Source organism: Cibotium barometz, chromosome 35 (assembly GCF_041138505.1).
Source record: "Cibotium barometz isolate CiBa-2024 chromosome 35, ASM4113850v1, whole genome shotgun sequence".
Taxonomy (NCBI): domain Eukaryota; kingdom Viridiplantae; phylum Streptophyta; class Polypodiopsida; order Cyatheales; family Cibotiaceae; genus Cibotium; species Cibotium barometz.
The window spans coordinates 39,128,351-39,151,383 of record NC_141080.1 but is presented as its reverse complement, the minus strand read 5'-3'; the positions used below and the strand labels follow the sequence as shown (position 1 = coordinate 39,151,383).

Genomic DNA, 23,033 nt, shown 5'->3' with positions numbered 1-23,033 from the left:
TCTGCTTGACATTTTGAGTAGAACTGTGTACATGAGGCATCTATCTGCTGAGATGAACACATGGCTCGGATTCGTATCTGGAAGCGATTGGCTTGCCATCAATGTAAGCAGTGCCCACTGCCCCTATAGTCTCTTCATATGGATGGCAAATGCCAGTTGCATTTGACATCTGACTGATTTTGGGTGCCTTTGACATATGTTAATTTCAGATTATGAGAAACTTTTTAGGTGAAACCTAAGCTCATGGATTTTTTTTTGGTACTCTCTGTTTTGGACGATTGTGAAACTGTCATGAATCATGATGTTGTGCCCTGCCATTTCGTGTGTAGGTGTGTAAACTATTGTAATTTCCTCTGTTTGAATCTTTGCCCTTAAGAGAAGTCCACACCTGGACTTCTCTAGCTGGAATCCATTTTATGCTAGTGCCATACTCCATTGACTATCACAACATAGTGACGTGACTAGTAACAGTACCAAGGGGTTGAACGCTATTACAATGCGGCACATGGGCAAGATGATTGTGTGGTGGGAGAGGGCCAGGTGGCATAGCAGCATAACCAAGTTCCACAGGAGCAGGTACAGGTAAAGGCATGGAAATGTGAGCTCAGGCATGCCGTTGCAATTTCCATTGCATCATGGTCATCTGCAGAGCCAGCAGGTCAACTTTGACTGGTGCAACCCTTTTTTTTTAAGTTCCTGCTACTAACAAGCAATGTTCTTGTCATATACCCGAAAATGGCTTTCTGGCATGCTGCACTGGCTGACCATGATGGCTCTGGAATGGCCTTTGGTTGCCCATTTTCCAAAAAAAGGCTTCCTTGCCCATTCGCTACACCATCATAGTCACAGGTAGAGGGAAGAGGTCTCAATCATTTATTGCAGATAAACTTACTCAGCGGAATTTGATCGAAATGCTGTCATCTCAGCAGCTCAGAATAATTTTCTCAAGGTCCTCACATATCATAATTTTGGCGTTCAGCCATGCCCTTTTGTTTTGGCTTGTGACCCTTGCAATGTTTGTGAGTTCCGGGTTAGATAAATATTAACGAGATTAATTGGAGATGGCTGATCACTTCCTCTCACATGAGAGTGCAACTTTGGAGCACCCCATAGCCCTCCAGTTGGGGATTGACCCAAAAGAGGCTCGTGGAGTTCAAAATGAGGGATAAGCATGTTAAGTTCAAAGACCATTATGGAGATTTGTATGTGGACAACGCTCTTGCCTTCATTTCACAATTTGAGGTGGCTTTCCTCGAGGACTACACCAAAAAGTCCAAGCTCAGACAGGTTGGGTCACCATCTCAAAGGCATTGCTAGCTCTTGGTGATTAGCGGAGAAGCGTCTTAGTATTGCTCCTAAGACGTTCAAAGCCACCTTTAGAAAGCAACTTTCAGCCCATATGTCACAAGAGGAGAAAAGCTGAATTTCAGTGAGGATTAAACAATTGAGAGCAATTGTTTAGAAGATTGGGGGAGGGGGGAATGTCACCTTGGTTTTTGACCATTTGCCTAAGAGATTGGGTGACCATGTGGTCAAGTACAAGTTCATAGAACGGGATATTTATGCGTGCAATATCAGCCTGCAAGTCGCCACTTGGAAGAAGATGGTTTCTACCCAACATTTCCGTGAACCTAACCTAATATCAAGTAGTGCAGATGCCTTCTCCTGGCATACTCCAATGCAGGAGACCAGTGAATGCTGCATAAGTTTGTATCAAATTGATTAATGGTTGAAAGGGGTAGAAGAAACATTGCAATTTTTCCATGAATTGTTTATTGGCCCTGTGCTGGGCCAATTAGTCAAACTTGCGATTTTGCAATTGGTCAATCATCTTCTCAAAGGATGCAACCATATAAATTGGCGAGGATTACATTTTGTAGACTAAATTGTTGGATAAGCTATGAGAATCATTACATTTTGCATACCGAATTGAATAGCTATAAGGAGGTCCACACAGGGTTCAAGAAAAGAGAGGTTCTCATTAGCCTAGAACTAATTCAAGACTTCTCAAATTGATGGGTAAAGAAAAATACCTCTCAAATTGATGGGAGAAGAAAAAATACCTCTCCTAAATTTTCAAGTTTCAGTTATAATCCGATATAAGTACGAAGAAAATGCTTGTTCAAAATTACAAAGCATCTCCCCGTAGTTTCTATTTGCTACTTCCCTTAGTGCTAGGCTTCATTATGGCTTGAGTTTGCCTTGCATCTCCGGAGGTTTGACAGAGACTCAGTACGAAGGGTTTTGTGTGAATATATGCTCGTGTGTGTGTGTGTGTGGAGTGCATGTGTGAGAGCATATCTTGATACAGAGTTCTACACCCACTATTGGGCACTGATGACGTTAGTGCGGATGTCGTTGTATCTAGTCCATAGCATGCATAATGGACTAGATAGTTATATAGTCTTGTGGGTTGACTACCATGAGTATATAACATGCACGTTCCTAAAAGGTGAATTTGGGCATGTTCCTGGATTCATCTAGGTATATATATATATATATATATATATTACAATTTCCTTATCCGATATAAGTATGAAGAAAATGCTTGTTCAAAATTACAAAGCATCTCCTCGTAGTTTCTATTTGCTACTTCCCTTAGTGCTAGGCTTCATTATGGCTTGAGTTTGCCTTGCATCTCTGGAGGTTTGACAGAGACTCAATACGAAGGGCTTTGTGTGAATATATGCTCGTGTGTGTGTGTGTGTGTGTGAGAGAGAGAGAGAGCATATCTTGATACAGAGTTCTACACCCACTATTGGGCACTGATGACGTTAGTGGGGATGTCGTTGTATCTAGTCCATACCATGCATAATGGACTAGATAGTTATATAGTCTTGTGGGTTGACTACCATGAGTATATAACATGCACGTTCCTAAAAGGTGAATTTGGGCATGTTCCTGGATTCATCTAGGTATATATATATATATATATATATATATATATATATTACAATTTCCTTATCACGCTCACTAGATGGCACGAAAATCATTACCTATTGGGGTTTTGTTACGACCAACACAATGCAGAGCATGGAGTGTAAAGTGTTCTGCAACAACGTGGCTTTTAAGTTATCTAACATGAACTGATCTTCGATACTGAAAGATCAGTCCCAAGAGGTCTCATGTAAGAAACTTTTGACCCAAAACACATGACTCAAACGAATTCCTTGATTGAAAACTACCAATATAAAAGTGATGTGTAAAATACTGAGCATGCATCCATATTGAGCCATGTATGGATTTTTACTGGGGGAGAAAAATTCAATACTTAATATCAATATCAAAGATTTTGTGTGTGTGTGTGTGTGTGTGTGTGTGTATACACACACACACACACACACACACACACACACACACACACACACATATATATATATATATAGCCTATTTAGATACCATTGTACTGCAATTTTAACATCCAAAAAAGAAAGTGTGCCCATCATGGAGTGCAACTTATCATAGGCTCATGAAAAGAATAATTAAACTAGCAATGCATCCACAAGGGATATTTTTAGCCTATTTAGATACCATTGAAAAGAATAATTAAACTAACAATGCATCTATAAGGGACATGTGACCATGTTGTCCCATCTTGTCTACACAAAAAAGGGATATCTCAAGGGTCTTCAAAATACCCTCCGACATGCAAGGCAAGAACCACAAAAACCTTGAAAAGGAAAGTATCCAAAATAGCAAGTATAACCCTACAAGGACGAAGGAAATATGCAATCATCTTATCATTGAGTAGTTTCACAGGTATTAGAGCACCGTCCCACGAAGGGCTACTAGCTTTAGCAACATTTTGACCTCAGAGGTGTCCCACGTAAGTGAGGCTTCGACTGTTTGGATTTCTTGTTGACAAATGAAGAAAACCATGCATCATATTTAGCAAACACTTACAAATACAAAACCCTACATTTAAGGAGCAGGCTTAGCTCGCGTAAATCTAGCTTAAACCATTCAATTTGAAGGTACTAAGCTATTTCTTCGGTGCATCTAAAACTATGCCAACCTAGTACCCAATATAAATGCCACTTTAACTCGACTCAACTCTCCGTTCTCTCTAGCTTGTTCCAAATTTGCTATTTTTTCTATTGAATATAGCCTTGTTGATTACACCAATTTCTGTCACACCCCTCAAGAGCTAGGGTTTTTCTAAAGAAATAGGAGCAAGTAGAAGTATCAATTTGAAATTATAAAATGTTCAGAATGGATGGACCACCAAGAATTTGCCATGTTTGACATGGATATATAAGTAGTATATGGAATGGACCATTAAGAAACTACTATCCTTGACATGGATACATGTGTTTGTGTATGCCCCCGTACCTAGTAAAAGGTGACGGGATGCATGCATGGATTGCCTCTAGGAGCATCGACCGGAAGAAGGACATAATGGCTGGGGGGACTAGGGGGATGGAGTGTCTGATGAGATGAAGATAACCCGTGCAGCTGAGGATGAGGGAAGGGACTGCAAGAAGTCCTTGCCTAAGAGAGTAGCTGAGAGGATGATTTTGCAGGCTCAGAAACCATTAACAAGAGGAGAGAAGGTATGTGTGCAAGTGTCCCCTGATCTGGTGAGGAGCCAGATTGATTTGTTTTCTGTGTAGTGTGATTGTATTTTGCTCAGGAAGCATCCCCTTGAAAGCTGAGGTAGCGAGATGGCTACAAGATGATGTTCTGCATGATAGTGTGGTTTTTGTCTTTTATTTAGGTAAAGGTTTCTTTAACGTTTTGTTTACCATGGCACAAGATGTTCGAGAACTCTTTGCCAGAGCCCCCTTGTTCATGGATCATAGGTTGATGCATGTGATTCCTTTTGATGCATGTGATTCCTTTTGACCTCTTTCTTTGATGCTAATAAAAGCTTGGCTGAATCGTGCCCTTGTGTGGGTTGAAATCGTAGGGTTGTCCCCTTGGCTTCGGCCTGCTTGGAGGGAGATTGCCTGCTTGGTGAAACACTGATCCCTAAGCAGAATGCTTGTGACAAGTTTAATCATTGAAGGCCTATCACTTTATTGACTATCATATACAAATCTTGGCCAAAGTCATTTCCATTAGAATAACCCCTGCTCTTGCTCTTTAGGAGATATCTCTTAGAAACAGCATGGCTTTATCAGGAGGAGATCCATTTATCAGGAGGAGATCCATTTATGACAACATTTATGCTGCTATGTTGGGTAGGGATGTGGCCTTGAGGACTAAACATAAATGTATTCTTCTACAGCTAGATTTGGAGAAGGCATATGATAGGGTGCACTGGTCTTTTGTGGCCAGAGTAATGGAGAAAATGGGATTTGGTTCCAGAATGTTTGCTTGCATATTTACTCTCACCCAGGGGAGCAAGTCTAACTTATTGTTGAATGGAAGAGTTGTTGGAGGATTTGAGGTACACAGATCAGTGAGACAAGGTTGTCCCCTTGCCCCCCTTCTCTTTGCTATTGCCTCTCACCCTCTGATTAGAGCCCTTGAGATGGCCTCCTCTGGTTGGAGGGTGAAGGGCTTGAAGTTAAGGGAGAGATTGGTTATACATTGCTTTGTTGATGACTCCCTACTCTTCTTGGAAGCTGATAATGATAATGTCATATTGGCTCTTGATATTGTATAAGAGTTTGCTGATGCTTCATGCTCCAAATGCAATATTCACAACTCTAAGCTGATTAGTTTGCCTGAGGACAATGACTTTGATCTGGAGAGATGGGGGTGTGAGGTGGTGAGGAGAGGTAAATTGTCAGATACCTAGGGGTTCCATTTGGGGTGGATGTGACCAATAAACAACTGACTGATTAAGCATTAGACATATTTTTTTGTGAAATTAAAGAAGTGGGAGGGTTTCAGGGTCCCATTTCATAATAGGGTGGCTATATGCAACACAGTGTTGAATGCCTATATTATGTTTCTCTGCCCTGTGCTGGATTTTGGTAAAGGACATTGGCAGAAGATAATCAAGCTTGTTAGAGATTTTGTGTGGAGGAATGGTGGGTCCAATAAGAAGACTCTTGCCTGGCTAGCCTGGGATAAAATTTGCATGCCTAAATTTGAAGGTGGGCTTGTCATTCTTCACCTCCCCTCTCATACCATTGCAGGATTGTGGCTGTGCTTCTGCCTAAATGTCTTACCAGAAGGCAATCTGGTCCAATATGTTAAGGGAATTGGTGGAATGCTTAGCTGTTTATCTGGATGGAGTGCGGCAAGGTCTAAGCTAGAAAGATAAAGTGTTTTCTCATGCCCCTCTTAAAATAATTGGGTCCCCACTGTGCAGGATGTTGTGCACTAAATGGAAAGAGGTGTTGGAACTCATGGTCTGGGATGGATGTGGCAGAGCCTCAAGGAACTCTTTATTGTGTTTAGGGATATGGTGGACTCATAATGTTAATCCCCCTTTAGCCTTACAAGACCCCAGAATAGCCAAAAGACTAAAAAATAAGGGGTTGAGGAGATTTAACGATTGCTGGGATGGAAAGAGCTAAGCAATTGGAGATGGATCTTGCTTTGTCCAACAGAGAAGCACAACTGGTCAGGCATGTGTTGGGAGGAGGTGCAGAAAGGCTGGACATCCACTGTTGTGTGGATGATACTTGTTGGATCAGGGATTGGTCTTGGTTTGATGGTTCTAAGCGGACAGAGGCATAACCAGAGTTTTGTACAATACTTTGAGAGTAAGTGAAGACAATGTCATTTATTGTAACAGAATATGGAAAGTGAATTGGATTTCTAACTATTGGAGAAGTAACTGGAAGGCAATATGGGAAATGGAAGTACCTACTAAATCTCAGGTTTTTATGTGGAGAGTCTGCATGGGAGCTTTGCCCATTGGCTCTAAATTGGTTCAAAGGAACTTCACAAGTGAATGCTGCCCTAGATGCACGACTGCCTTGGAAGATGGGAAACATACATTTTGGGATTGCCCTGCTATTACACGATCTTGGGTTAAGATTGGGAAATGGTTCCAGAGCTGTTTAGGGGTGCATGGTCAATGGGGGGACTGGCTGTTTGTTGGCAGATGGACAACTAATGATGAACATGTTGATGTGATCTTTAATATTATCAAGTGATTTTGTTTATGGGAAATTTGGACTTCTAGAAACTGCATTGTGTTTCAGAAAGCTAGTGATACAGGGATTGATATTAGTGGATTGATGCATAAATGTATTTGTATGTGCTGGTTTATATGCTTGGTTAACAAAATGAGTGGAACTGAGTTGTTTCAATTGATTCAATCTCTACAGTTTGTTGTCATCTGATCCTTCTCTATGGGGGGTCAGTTTTTGCAGACATACTGGGCTATGCCTAATTGTCTGGTGTATTGATTTGCAGGGTCTCAAAAAGCAAGGGGTGAAGACATCCTAGTATGGACCTAGAACAAAGAGATGGTATAAGAAGGTCAAACAAGCAAGCTACATCTTTGTGGCATTTATCGAGAATCCACCAGTGGAGGCCAGACCAACAGTTAAAATATGGTTTCAGAAAGGGGAGGTGAAGGGTGAGGTCTTGGAAAAACAGGCTCCTAGGGGCTGCTTATCTGAAGCTTTGATTGAGGCTTGTATTTTTCTTGGGTACCAGTTGTCTTGGGATGATCTTCTTTTGTTTCAGAGGATAATAGATGGGATTTTGTGTGTAGCTTGCTTAATGGTGGATAACTCTTATGCTGTTGTTGATGGGCTGATTGTGGGTCTAGAAAGAGTTCTATGTAAAGTTTTCTTTTTCCTTTTTATAATATATATATTATTGGTCCCAAATTTTTTTATAGCAGATTTGGTTTTTCTAAAGAGCTCTAAAACATGCGGCGTTCTAAAGGAGGACTCACTGATTAATTTATCGCTTCTCCTAAAGTAGGCTAGGGTTTTCTAGAAGAAACACAAAGAGGCTAGGGTTTCTACAAGAAGTAGAGAGATAACATGGTTTTCTAAAGACATAGGAAAAGGCTAGGGTTCCAACACATGCACCAACCAAGGCACACATCGACTAGCAGAGCACAATACATTCCATAAAAAGTGATGCACTCGTAGCTGCCAAAAGCGGTGGCCAACCTTAAGGGGTGCAACGCTCTGATACCAAATGTCAGGGCCTCACACACAAGACAAAACCTTGTTGGAATTATTTGCATTATTTAAAATTTATGGATTTATTCGATGGATATTTATTTTATGTACAAGCGAGACTGATTACCTCTAACTTGTCAAATATTTTGAGCTTTTATTGTGAATGTCAGTGCAGATCAGTGTGGCAAGGTTAGTGTGCGGGATGTGCATGGATCCTTTGGGTTTGCTTTGACGGAAATCTTTTGACGCATGGGGCGTGGCGATTATTTATTCGATAGGGGGAGTGATATTTTATCTGCACATTAGTGTGCAACATTTTGATATACATTAGTTCTATTTTATGAGTGAACCTTAGAGTGTTCACGTTTTTGTATTTAGGCTTATGCAAGCCTAATGTGGAGATCAATATTTTTGGCTACATGTATTTTTGGCTCTTGCTTTTTGTGCAACAAAATATATTTAAATACACCATGAAGAGGACGTGAGCCACTCTCATGGTGGTGGGGGAGATTTAACCTATTCTTTCTTCTATTTTGAGCTTGAGTCTTTCTTTCAAGTTAATTTTTAATGGAAAGCTACTTGTGAGCTTCCAATATTGGTATTAGAGCCAGAGAACTAGGGAACATAGAGAACTGTGCCGCGTACTTTTCTTGTCAGGAAAAAAAAAGTTATGTATTGGGCACTCAGACGGCCCACGACTGTTGTCCTTTGCGTGGTGAAGGTGAGAGCCGCCAACACAAAACCCTAGGGTGACACCAATTGTCAGAGCACCACCTATCTCCTTGTCTACAGTGCACACTGCTATAGTGGTGGATAGCGCACCGTTCACCCGGCGAACACACCAGCTCTACCGGCCACACCAGATGTAAGCAAGCATAAGGGGCATCCAATACAGCTGGCACCACCAACAACAACCCCGACAACAAGCGAGAAGGATGGGTAGGGGGTATATTTTTCCAATCCTTGTTTCCGCTACATCCCCGACTTCTACCAAGCATCTGCAGCCAGAGGCACTTAGCCACCAACCATTTCGAATGTGTCACCTCTAATATGGCGGTCTGAGATAAGAGGTTGATTAAGAAGATACCTAATACTTTGTTGGTCGATCTTAATCATAAACTCAGAACCCATACGCTAATGTTTCCCCTTTCTTAAGCAACATTGTCAAAGGAAGTGCTATCAATGAGAAATTACGAATAAACTTCCTATAAAAACCAGCCAAACCATGAAAAGATCTAACTTCTTTAACACGTTGGAGTAGACCAAGTCTAAATGACTTTTACCTTTTTTGCATCAACCTTGATACCTTCTCCTGAAACAATGTGGCCTAAGTACTCAATTTCATCTTGGAAAATGAGACTTTTATTCGGATTAGCATAAAGTTGATTTTCTTTAAGAAGATTAAACACTAATGCAAGATGCTCTTCATGTTCGACATGATTTTTACTAAAGACAAGCAAATCATAAAAGAAAACAATGACGCAATTATGATGGTCAAGAAATAAATAATTCATCATGCGTGCAAAAGTAGCGGATGCATTGGTTAGACCGAAAGGCATAACCAAAAATCCAAAATGACCAGTTTGAGTACGAAAAGCAGTTTTATAAATGTCAGAACTAGTCATTCGAACTTGATGATATCCATATTTCAAAACAATTTTACTAAAGACAAATGCACCTTTAAGCTTGTCTAGCAAATCATCAACACGAGGGATGGGATATCTGTTACCATATTATAGTAGTGATGTGTGTGAACACACTTAGGACCGCCGGGGCACTTTTTCCCTCACTAGGAGGTTTTTTCCCCCGTGCATTGTATATACGCCCATTATCTTCTAGGGCTTGTAATCTTTCATTTTTGGCACTCATAATACACTACTGTGTTGTGCTCAAGCTTCCTCATCTTCTTGAAGTTGTGTGTGCATTCCTGCAACCCTAATTCCAACAATTGGTATCAGAGCAGGCTTCCTCCTCCCGGGCAGCATCACCGGCACCTGCCGCTTCATCTCCTCCGATTGCGACGAGGTTTCACGAGCGTCTGCAGGTTAGTATATGCCGTGGGAAAGCCCGTAGGGCTTGTTTGTTTCAAAATTTTGATCTGAAATCATTTCGCCCTCCGTTTTTGCATTCCAAGTACTGCGCAGGCAAAATCGTCCTACTGTGCAGATTTTCTGTCAAGATTAAAATCTGCAGGACAGGTGCCCATTCGTCTGTTTTGGGCTGTGCTACATAGCACAGGTCGATTTTATACAGGTTTACCTCTTACAGACAGCATTTACATCTAGTAGTACAGTCATTGGCCATGGCTGACAACAATGATGTATTCCGCATGTTGGCTGCTGAGGATAAGTTGGATGGCACCAACTATCCATTGTGGGCATATATGATGCGACATGTATTGGTAGCAAAGGGGTTATGGAACATTGTGCAGGGTATTGATGCACGTCCTATTGTGGCTGGGAATGCTGCAAACACATCAGAAACAGGTACTGTAGATGATGGTGCAGGCACAAGTGCTGTAGCAGCTGTTCGAGAACCACCACTTTCAGCAGAGCAGATTCGTTGGGATGGTAGAGATGCGCAGGCTCATGCCTTGATTGCGCTGTCTGTCAAACGTACCATTATCCCACATATTCGCTCCTGCAGGACTTCTAAGGATGCTTGGGATGTACTTGCCACATTGTATCAGGCAAGAAATGAGGCTCGTGTTGCTTACCTCCGAAAACAGTTGGAGAGTGAGCATATGAACGAAGGTGATTCTATGGATAGCTTTTTGACAAAGATCAAGGATTTCAAAGAGCAGCTCATTTCTGCAGATGAAATCCTGTCTGACAGTTCACTTGTGCAGACTGTTTTGAATGGTCTACCAGATTCTTATCAGGGTTTTGCTTCCACTCTTCGCTTGATGATGAAAGGCAATCCCAATGCCTTATCATTTGAGGAGTTAGTTTCTGTTTTGCTGCAAGAAGACCAGTCAAGGCAAAACAGGAATATTATGCGTGTCGCAGATCAAGCTTTCGTTGCTAGTCAGAGAAGCGGGAAAGGTAAAGCTGGCTTTTCTTCTAGTAAGCAGAAATCTGCAAATGCTGCGCAACCAAAGAAGGAAGACAAAGATGAGAAGAAGGGTGACAAACAGAAGACATTTTGCAAGTACTGTAAGGGAAATGATCATGTCATCAAAGCGTGTCCTAAGCTGGCTGCGAAAGAGGCTAAGAAGAAAGAGGCTGGTATGGCTGTTGCAGATGCCTCTCCTTCTAACAATGAATCTGCTAATGTTGTGCTAGATACAGAATGGGCATTCAATGCGCAGTGCAGTTATGATCCATCTTTGCATGACACATGTATGTCTGCAGTAGATTCAGATGTATGGTACTTTGACAGTGGTGCCACTAAGCATATCACCTCGCAGCGCAGTTTATTCACTTTCCTTGAGTCTGCTCCCACAGGGAATACTGTCACTTGTGCCAATAACTCCTCTTATCCCGTTGAAGGAGTTGGACAGATTGTGCTGAATGTTGCAAATGGCAACACCTTTACACTTTTTGATGCATTGTATGTGCCAGGGATCAAAAAGAATCTGCTGTCAGTCTCCGCATTTGCCAAAACAGGTTTGGTTGTAAAATTTGTGGATGACAGATGTACTGTTCATGATCTCTCTTGTGGTGACATCATTGTAGCATCTGGTTCACTATGTCGAGGGCTGTATAAGCTCAATATGGATGGCAAATGTGTAGAGGATTCAGCATGTGCTATTATGGATATGCAGGCTATTTCAAATGCAAAACTGTGGCATGCACGTTTTGGTCATCTGAATTTTGCAAGTTTGCTGCGCCTGCAGAAATCTGAAATGGTGTCTTCTTTGCCTAAGCTTGAGGCACCTGTCAAGCATGTTTGTGAGGGCTGCATATTGGGTAAAATGCAGCGTGCTTCCTTTCCCAAAGATGGATCAGTGAGAGCTGAACGCAGATTGCAGCTTGTTCACAGTGATGTTTGTGGTCCCATGCAAACTCCATCATTTGGAAACTACCTTTACTTCGTGACTTTCATTGATGATTTTACCAGGCATGCATGGGTATATCCTTTGAAGGCAAAGTCCGAAGTGTTTTTGTGCTTCAAACAGTTTTTGGTTATGGCTGAAAATGTGTCAGAAAGTAAGATGGGCACCCTCCGTTCAGATCGAGGGGGGGAGTATATGTCTTCAGAATTTAATGCATTTCTGGCTGAGCGTGGGATAAAACACCAATGTACAGTGCCGTATACACCACAGCAAAATGGTGTGGCTGAGAGAAAAAACGGGTCTCTCATGGAAATGGCAAGATGTATGGTTAAGAGTCAAAGTCTACCACATGGTTTTTGGCTTGAGGCTGTCATGTGTGCCACTTATGTACTAAACAGGTGTCCCACCAAAGCATTACAGGTTGTCACTCCATATGAGGCTTGGCATAGCCGCAAGCCATCTGTTGGCCATTTACGTGTTTTTGGTTGCCTGGCATATGCATTAGTGCCTGTGCAACATCGCAGAAAATTGGATGACAAAGCTGTCAAATGTATTTTTGTTGGATATAGTGCTGAGAGCAAAGGCTATCGTTTGTATCATCCACAGACAAAGCGCATTTTGGTTAGCCGTGATGTTGTATTTGTGGAAGATGCAGTTCAGCCCTTGGTTTCATGTACTAAGGAGACAGATATCAGCTCACGTGATGTCTATGATACATTGTTGCCTCTTTTCAGTGGTGCACAGTCAAGTGCAATACCTCATGAGACAGTTTTTCAGCCTATGCAGGTTTTAAATGATGGCACATATCAGCCTATATCTGATGCAGATGTGCATGATGCACTTGACGATGAGAGACAAGAGATTGAGGGCTCTAGGAATATGCCTAGATGGCTGGTGCAGACTTTGCGTGACAGCAAGTTGGATGCCCCTTTGACTAGTCGCACTCGTTCTGGCTCTCATGGTGCCTCTTATGTGTCAGATTGTTATGCATTGGCTGTTTCTAGTATGTGCGATGAAAGTGAGCCTGTTTCATTTGATGAGGCACAAAGTTCAGAAAATTGGATGGCTGCTATGCAAGCAGAATACGATGTTATTATGAAGAATGGTACATGGTCTTTATGTGACTTGCCCCCTGGCAAGAAGGCCATTGGCACTAAGTGGGTATACAAATTGAAGTGTAAGCCTGATGGCACAGTGGATTGCCATAAGGCTAGGCTTGTTGCAAAAGGTTATGCTCAAGAGAAGGGCATTGATTTTGATGAGACTTTTGCTCCCACATGTCGTATGACCACTGTTCGTAGCATCTGTGCATTAGCAGCTCATAATGGTTGGAATGTACATCAGCTGGACATAAAGACTGCGTTCTTAAATGGAGATTTGCATGAGGAGGTGTATGTATCGCAGCCTCGTGGTTTTGTTCAAAGAGGGCAGGAAAACAAAGTGTGCAGGTTAAAAAAGGCTTTATATGGTTTAAAGCAAGCTCCACGAGCTTGGTATGAAAAAATACATGCATATTTGACTGCACATGGGTTTCAGAATAGTCCAACAGAAAGCACTTTGTATGTTAAACGTGTGGATGGTGTACATCTAATCATTGCTCTCTATGTCGATGACATGCTGCTCACAGGACCAAATGAGAGTCATATTGCTGATTTTAAGGCTGATTTGAATGCCTCTTTTGAGATGTCAGATTTGGGACATTTGCATCATTATTTGGGGATACAATTTAAGCAGTGTGATGGAGGTATTGCTTTGTGTCAGACAAAGTATATTGAAACATTGTTGCGGAGATTTGGCCTTGAAGACTGCAAGCCTATTGCTACTCCAATGGAGACAGGTTTGAAGTTGAGTCTTCATGATGCTGGAGATCACTTTGATGTCACACTCTATCAGACAGCTGTTGGTTGCCTCATTTATGTATGCATTACGAGGCCAAACATTCAGTTTGCAGTCTCACAGGTGAGCAGATTTATGCATAGCCCAGGCATTAAGCATTGGCAGGCAGTGAAGCGTATCTTTCGCTATTTGAGTGGTACTCGGCATCTTGGGTTGTTTTATCCCAAGGGGGGATCATTGCCGCCAGATTTACATGCTTTTTCAGATTCTGACTGGGCTAGTTGTTATGACACACGCGTGTCCACGAGTGGTTTTTGCTTCATGCTTGGAAGCTCATGCATATCATGGTTGAGCAAGAAGCAGCCTACTGTGGCCACTTCTAGTTGTGAAGCTGAGTACAGGGCAGCTTTCACAGCTACGGTTGAGTGTGTGTGGCTCAGACGCCTTATGGCTGATTTGGGTGTTGGGCAGCCATCTGCCACCACCATCTTCACTGACAGTCAGAGCGCATTGGCAGTTGCGCGGAACCCAGTGTTCCATGCTCGTACGAAGCACATTGAGGTGCACTACCATTATGTCAGGGAGAGACTCTCTGCAGGAGAGATCAGTTTGGCTTATGTGCCAACACAGGATAACCTTGCAGACCTTTTCACAAAGGCTCTGCCTCGTGAGAAGTTCGAAGCTTTTCGCAAAGCTTTGGGCTTACTCCCTTTTGTGGATTCGTCCACATAGCTAGACACTTCCCTATACATGAGTGCTAGCTCTTGTTCACCGCATCACTCCAGGGGGGATTTGTTACCATATTATAGTAGTGATGTGTGTGAACACACTTAGGACCGCCGGGGCACTTTTTCCCTCACTAGGAGGTTTTTTCCCCCGTGCATTGTATATACGCCCATTATCTTCTAGGGCTTGTAATCTTTCATTTTTGGCACTCATAATACACTACTGTGTTGTGCTCAAGCTTCCTCATCTTCTTGAAGTTGTGTGTGCATTCGTGCAACCCTAATTCCAACAATATCTATTCTTAACAATGATCTTATTGAGAGCTCTATAATCAATACACATGCGGTAAGTCTTATTTTTCTTTTCAACAAGAAGAACAGGTGCACCAAAAGGAGAATTACTAGGTCGAATAAGTTTCTTGTCTAATAATTCTCTAATTTGGCATTCTATTTATTTTTGTTGAAGAGGATTTATACAATAAGGAGCTCTATGAGGTGGTTGGCTACCCAAAATAATCTCTATAGTGTGGTCTTCAACACATGAAAGAGGTAAGGTAGGAGGTGGTTGGCTACCCAAAATAATCTCTATAGTGTGGTCTTCAACACATGAAAGAGGTAAGGTAGGAGGTAAATCATCTTTAAAACAATCCTGAAACTTAGCCATGAATGCTTGCTGAGAAAAGGAGTGAGATTATTTTCATATGTTTGCACTTCATTAACTAAAATCATGTATGCACGTGATTATTTCTGAAGTGCACGTTTATCTTGGGTATGGGATAATAATGGATACATCTCAAGAGAAAGATCACCAACTAAGTGCATGAGAGTACCATTATGTGTGAAATCCATAGGCGGCATGGAATAATCAATATGTGGATTGAATTCATGTCTAAATGGCATACCAAGTACGATGTCACTAGAATGCAAAGGTGCAATGAGAAAGTTTCGTTTTTGTTTATAAGGTCCAATTTATATCTCAAGGTCACGTACTTCACGAGTGCCCATGTAGCATGTGCCTTGAAATGCAGATTTAACTTTATAACACGAAGGATGAGTCTCCAAATGCAATCTACCTACTACCTTTTCAGAAATAAAATCATGTGCCTTGAAATGCAGATTTAACTTTATAACACGAAGGATGAGTCTCCAAATGCAATCTACCTACTACCTTTTCAGAAATAAAATCATGCGTGCTACCATCATCATGCAAAATAGTGCCCATGTAGCATGTGCCTTGAAATGCAGATTTAACTTTATAACACGAAGGATGAGTCTCCAAATGCAATCTACCTACTACCTTTTCAGAAATAAAATCATGCGTACTACCATCATCATGCAAAATAGTGATATCATTTCCATTAATAGATCCTTTCATATGAAGTAAAGAGTGAGGAGTGATGGAAGCACCTGCCAATTCGCTTTGCGTACCCACTTCTTCATTGGTGAGTTGTTCTTTCGTCCAATCCAAAGCCGTATCACCATCATCATTGTAGTATGTGTCATCTTTGATATTGTGAAGTTGTGCCACTTGAGTAGGATGAAAGGTACACTTGTCGGCTCGATGTCCCACTCGATGACACTTGAAGCATATAGGCACATTATTGCCCTTAGAGGTTGAGTAGGGTGAGGAGTGGGTGCATTACTATTGTGACTAGAATTGGGTTTGGGATGTACATTGCTTGGGTTGGTAGTATTAAAATTATTCTTTACATTTGAATTGGAAAAAGTGTGTGCATTACTACTACCATTACCAAAATTACAATTATTACCATTCCATGGACGCCATTGTTGTGATGAAGGAGATTGATAAAATTGAGGGCATTGAAAAGAAGATCTAAAACCTTGATTCCCACGAAAGAAGATTGTCGATTGGGTGGAGAAGTATACCACTGCGAGGTAATTGACGAGGCAAACCTTTCTTGTGCTCGGAATCATGAGCAAGAGAGATTGCATCATCAAGAGAAGTTGATTTGAACATGTTCACATCCGCTTGAATAGTTGTCTCAAGACCATCTTCATACTTTTTTTCGAGTGACTCTTTTGGAATATCCTCGAGCATACGAAGCATAAGAAGTGATTGCCAAAATCTATCCGTGTATTGAGAAACTGTATCACGATCTGTCATGCGGAGAAGATTCCATGCTCAACGAGTGTTAAGGGTGGAATTGTGGAGGAAGAAAAGCAGACTTGAATTTGTCTTGGAATTGATCCCAAGTGAGAGGCCTAGTAGGGCCCATGCGAAGTGCGTTCCACTACAAAGAAGCTCGATCACTCAAATGATTAGTAGCACACTTTATTTTATCTTCCTCGGAGAATCGTTCATGAGTAAGAAATTCGTGTGATACCTCAACTCGGTGACCTTCACACGCTTGCAGTAGCGCTTACACAAAATGTAAGATTAAATGAAATTGTTTGTGAGATAAGTCGATCACGGCAAGATGTGTGTGCCCTAGTGTGTTCTAGAATTGCAATGTTCACTAATGAAGCGAACACTTATCGATATTGAGGAAATAATACCATAGAAAGGGGACTCATCTTGTTTGAAAGTCGAGTGTTGAGCCATGACATCGGATTCTCTCATTTTTGTAGTGTTGCACAAATTTGACGAGGTAAAGGGAGTGAGGTAAGGAAGTGAAAGGTTTGAGAAGAAGCTTATAGAGTAGGTGGGAGGGGTACGATGAGGATACACCTGCAAAAAGATTAGAATCGGACAAACATGGCCTATATAATTATATAATTATATACATGTCTATATGTATGATATATGTGTGTATATATATATATATACATATATACATGTACATATATATAGAATATATGCTAATAAAATTGTAAACTTTAACTAAATATATAATTTGGAGAGAAAAACTATGTGCATGTGCATCTCAATTACAAAGCTTTATATAAAAGAATATACAATATCTACATCGAAGTGTTGATTTGGGAGACTCAAAGATTCAAGTTGAATAAAGAAAAGCACTCGAAGTATGATGCCTTGAAAAACTCATAAAATCTATATCAAGTATAAATAGGTTAGTTCTTTTATGTCAGATATTTGGTTAAGTACAAGAATCATCATGTAGAAGAATCTCAATGGATTCCAGACCATGCCCTTGCTACACACTCTACCCTGATCGACTCCTTTCACAGACAGTTTTGCAGTGAATTTTACACTTGGTATTGAGACCGGTGTAATCGTGTGAAGGTCACCGATTTGAGGTATCACACGATTATCAGTTTCTTTTGGTATTTGGCATTGGTATGTGTGAAGGTCAACAATTTGAGGTATGGTTATTTTTCCGTGCAAAGGTCACCGAATTAAGGTATTGCATGAGGTTTTGATACTGTGGATTTCTGTGATGGATATTTTGAATTTGCTATTTTCTTTCGTGCGCCAAGGACACCGAATTGAGGTATTGCACGTAGTTGTTTAAATATGAAAAGGTACCGACTTTGAGGTATTGCATGTTTAGCAACTGAGGACAGTTGCTTTTCACCAGGGAGGAATGTTAGAATTATTCGCATTATTTAGAATTTTTGGATTTATTTGATGGATATTTATTTTATGTGCAAGCGAGACTGATCACCTCTAACTTGTCACATATTTGGAGCTTATATTGTGAATGTCAATGCAGATTAGTGGCAGAGTTGGTGTGCATTGGGTTTTCTTCGACGAAAATCTATTGACGCATGGAACGTGGCGATTATTTATTCGACAGTGGCAGTGATATTTTAGTGCACATTAGTGTGCAACATTTTGATATACATTAGTTCAATTTATGAGTGAACCTTAGAGTGATCACATTTTTGTATTTAGGCTTATGCAAGCCCAATGTGGAGATCCATATTTTTGGCTACATGTATTTTTGGCTCTTGCTTTTTGTACAAGGAAATATTTAAATACACCATGAAGAGGACACGAGCCACTCTCATGGTGGGGGAGATTTAACCCATTCTTGTGTCGTGTGCATAGCTTTCTTCTATTTTGAGCTTGAGTCTTTCGTTCAAGTTGATTTCTAATAGAGAGCTAACCCAATGAGCTTCCACCAATAAACCCTAAACCTTAGAGAAGCCACAATTTTCCTTTTTAAAATTTCCCCTTTTTTAATGCCTTAAATTTCTTCCATAAGTAATATGTACATAAATTAAAGTAATAAGTAATTTTGTATTAGTGCAATGCGCCCATTGACCACATGAGATGCATAATGACGGTTAAATTTACTCAGATGTTGCCATTAATAACAAGACCATCTTGGCTACTACGTTATCATTTGACAGAGCTTGTAAAATATAAATGAAAGGTATGGAACAAACAGTCTAGCTTTGAGCATTAATTTTAGATTCAAGGCAAGGACATGGCCTCTATGGTTCTCAGTAGTTTGCCATGATTACGTTCCTAGAGACCAATACCCCACTGTGTGCAAATTTCAAAGGAAAGGTCTTTCTACTTGGAGTCAATGTTAGAAAAGTACATTTTATCGCATGCCAGATTGTCCGAAAAATACATTTTATCCTGTGCTTGATTGAAAACCTTCTCATTCAAATTTGAATGAGAAAATTGACCATTTTGAGAAGACATTTCTCTATAAATTTTGCAAAATATAACTAATTCTCAAAATTTTGAAGAGGATTCTTCTCCTTCGCTCACAAATTTGAACAGGCTCTACACAAATTTGAACATGCTGTAGACTAAGTCGAACCTATTTTTTCCCGAACCCTGCCTTAGGTGATGCTTGAGGTAGCCATAGAACTTTCAAAGCCAAAGATGGCATACCAAATGTGAGCTTAAGGAAATTCAACCTCAATATGCTCTTACAAAGGTTGTCAATATGGATCAAAGATGTTGTAGCCTTTACTCAATAGTAGAGGGCCCATTAATGCTAGAGCTTAAGGAAATTCAACTTCAATATGCTATCACAAAGGTTGTCAATATGGGACAAAGATGTTGTAGGCTTTACTCAATAGTAGAGGGCCTTCTTAATGCTAGGACCATTGTCAATGTATGGGAGAAAGATGTTGTAGCCTTTACTCTATAGTAAAGAGCCGCTTAATGCTAGGACCATTGTTTGAAAGGGAGTTGATGAGCTTCTCCTGCTTACCTTTACTTCATGTATTAATGTCATACTTGCTGTATAGATATCATACTTGATACTTATCTTTGATAAATTTAATGCTAGGACCATTGTATGAAAGGGAGGTGATTAACTCGAACTCGAATTTTAGGACCATAATTCATCACGAAAGGGAGTTATTGAACTCCTGTTACCTCATACTTGATGTATTACTCCTCCTGTTACCCATACTTGATTTAATGTCAAATTTATCAAAGTTTTCATCGAAGTTAAAGTTATCCTCGAATCATCGAATTGATAAAGTTGTTATCATCGGTATCGATAAAGTTATCATCGAATTAATCATCGATAAATCAAATTTATCAAATCGATAAAGTTGTCATCGAAGTTATCATCGATAAATCAAATTTATCGAAGTATCATCGTATTATCGAAGTTAAAGCTGTCATCTAAGTTATCATCGAATCGGTAAATTTATCAATCTAACATTGTCGTATAAGTTATCATCGAATCGGTAAATTTATCAATCTAACATTGTCGTACTTACATAAGCTCTCATACGTATCTTTATCTTTATCAAAGATTTTTGATAAATAAATTTATCAATCTATCATTGTTATACTTACATAAGATCATATTTTTTATATTTCTTTATCGAAATGTTTTATTTTTAAGGATATACTAATGCGTTGGTTCGAAACTTGCAGACAGCAATTATTCAAAATTTCTATATATTTTTATAAAACGCTGGGGACAAAATACACTATGGCCTTTCTTAGAGGAGAAAGATAATCCACCAGCATATCAGATACTTAGTGCTAAGTGGAATAGATTATTAGCAAGCGGCACACTCTTTCGTAAGAAGATGCAAGGGATCAGAGAGAGGTGGAGCTTGTTACATTCAGTGAGCAAGAGGCACACTCCTCAGAAGCACAGTCTCACAAGTGAGACCAGGGCCAAATCCGAGAAGCAAACCCCACTCGAACCCCTCCCCAGAGGTGGCCATCTTCTGCTCTACCGACTTCTTCCGCAGATGATCCATGATAAACAGCACACACGCGCTTGACATGTTGCCATAATCAGACAGAACTTGCCTGCTCGGCGCCATCTTCTCAGGCTTCAGCTGCAGCTTCTGCTCCACTTGGTCCAAGATCGCAGGCCCTCCTGGGTGCGCAATCCAGAAAACATCATTGAAGCCTGGAGCATCTTCACCAAAGACCTTCTCGAAGGCGTCTTTCAGCACAGATCCGATGTTTTTAGAGATGATCCCCGGCACGTCTTTCATTAGATGGAAGGTTAATCCAACCTCTCGCAGGTGACCATCGATGGCTCCATCGCTGTCGGGAAGTATGTTAGATCCGACGTAGTGGACTTCAAACCAGGGTCTTTCTACCTCCGGAACAGGATCGGATCCCACGATGATAGCAGAGGCGCCATCGCCAAAGAGAGCCTGGCCTACGAGACTGTCTAGGTGGGTCTCGCTGGGGCCTCTGAAGGTGACTGCAGTTAGCTCACTGCAGACCACAAGCACGCGCGCCCCCTTGTTATTCTCGGCCAGGTCCTTCGCCACTCGCATGACCGTGCCCCCGGCGAAGCAGCCCTGCTGATACATCATCAGCCTCTTCACAGATGGGCGCAGCCCAAGCAGCTTGGTGAGCGCCCAGTCGGCGCCCGGCATGTCCACCCCGCTCGTCGTGCAGAACACCAAGTGCGTAATCTTGGACTTGGGCTGTCCCCACTCTTTGATCGCCTTGGTGGCTGCCTCTTTACCCAGCTTGGGCACCTCCACAACCACCATATCCTGCCTCACATCCAACGACTTCTCCCAATACGCACACATGCTGGGGTTTGCCTTCAGAATCTCCTCGTTGAGGTACATGTATCGCTTCTTAATTCCTGATTTGTCACCTGCAATGAAGGGCAAGCGTTAATTAATCATTCGAATCCGAGCGAATTATAACCTTACAGGATCCATGAATTAACGGCCTTAATCTTAAACAATCAGCAAACAAACGCAAGACAAGCTGGTGATCAGGAGTCCCTATGTACTTACACATGCGCTGGAATTTCTCCTTCAGCTCCGTCATGTGATTGCTGTTGGTGATGTTGAAGTAGAATTCAGGGTAATCGCTCTGCTGGAAGACGTTGGGAGGGTTGGCAGTGCCAATGGCAAGCACAGTGGCAGGGCCCTCCGCGCGCTCCATCTTGCGAGGGCAGGGCTTGAAGGAGCCAGAAGGGATCGGCATGCTGCGAGAAGAGGGGGGAGGAAGGGAGGAGATGGAGGACTGCAACACTATAACTAGCTAGCAGGGGGCCTGCAAGAGCTTCAGACAGCTCTAGGCAAGCTCGACGAGGCGACGAGGAAGGCGCGCAGGGGGGCATTTTGTAGGGGGGGAGTGCTGGAAGTGGAGTACTCGTGTGAAGGTGGCAAGGGCGACATACGAAGCTCGCACAACGTGGGCTCGTTTGGATGGCGAGGTTCATGTTTTGGAGAGGGCGAGCTCACGCGCTGCCACCTTCAATGCCATGCACGGATCTTGTGTCTCCGCGCACACGATTTTACGATCATTACCTTCCCAGGTAGTCCAAGTCACCGGCCACATTCCCTCCACATTCACATGCCATGCCACGTTCGGTAAGCACGTGACCTCGCACAACAACCAACTTCACCAGCTCCCAAGCATGGCTTTGCCATACGCCCAATATCGTATATGCCCAAATTCCGATCCCCACCACTTCACCACCAATGGTTTTTGCAAGTGGGGTTCCATCCTTTTTGCACCCTCTGCTCTTAAAAACTCGAGTGCACTGCTCGAAAAAACAAACAAACGGCATTCTAGTCTATTCGTACCGGTCAAAATTAAGAAAAAATGGTTGAGATTTTGAGTAGCCCTTATTTTAAGGAATGATATTTCATATATTTCAGCTATAAAACTGGCATTTCGAAAATAAAAACCAGATAGATTTAAGACACATCCTTATTTTGATTGGTTAAGAATTACTAGTACTCAACCCGCGCACTGTTGCGGTATGTAAAAGACATTAAGACGCGAAACGCATGAATGGAAGCCAAAATACAAAGGGTCAATCAGAATACACAGGGTTAATTGAATACAAAGGGTCAATCAAAAGGATTTTTTCCTCTTATTTTGTAGAAATCCAATATTTCTTTTTTCTCTCCTCTCCTTGTGCCTTGGTTGTCCATGGTTAATATGTAATATATGTTTTTTTCGAGCACTACTCGAGTGTACTATAATTGTACATTCAAAAATCAAAATACCTTCAAACTTCGAGACTCAAGGTTAAAAAACCCGTGGTTTTCAAGAGGTTTCAGTAATAATACCTGTAAAATTCATAA

At 41.4% G+C, this 23,033-nt stretch overlaps 1 protein-coding gene across 1 annotated transcript; it reads right to left on the bottom strand.

Annotated features, from left to right (window-relative positions):
- Positions 1-20,389: 20,389 nt before the first annotated feature.
- LOC147618426 (chalcone synthase-like) lies at positions 20,390-22,045 on the bottom strand. Its single transcript, XM_086774868.1, has 2 exons — positions 21,729-22,045; positions 20,390-21,583 (listed from the first exon to the last, which is right to left on the bottom strand). Exons 1-2 carry the CDS (start codon positions 21,919-21,921, stop codon positions 20,577-20,579), a joined length of 1,200 nt encoding a protein of 399 aa, XP_086630994.1. The 5' UTR covers positions 21,922-22,045; the 3' UTR covers positions 20,390-20,576.
- Between the last annotated feature and the right edge of the window lie 988 nt (positions 22,046-23,033).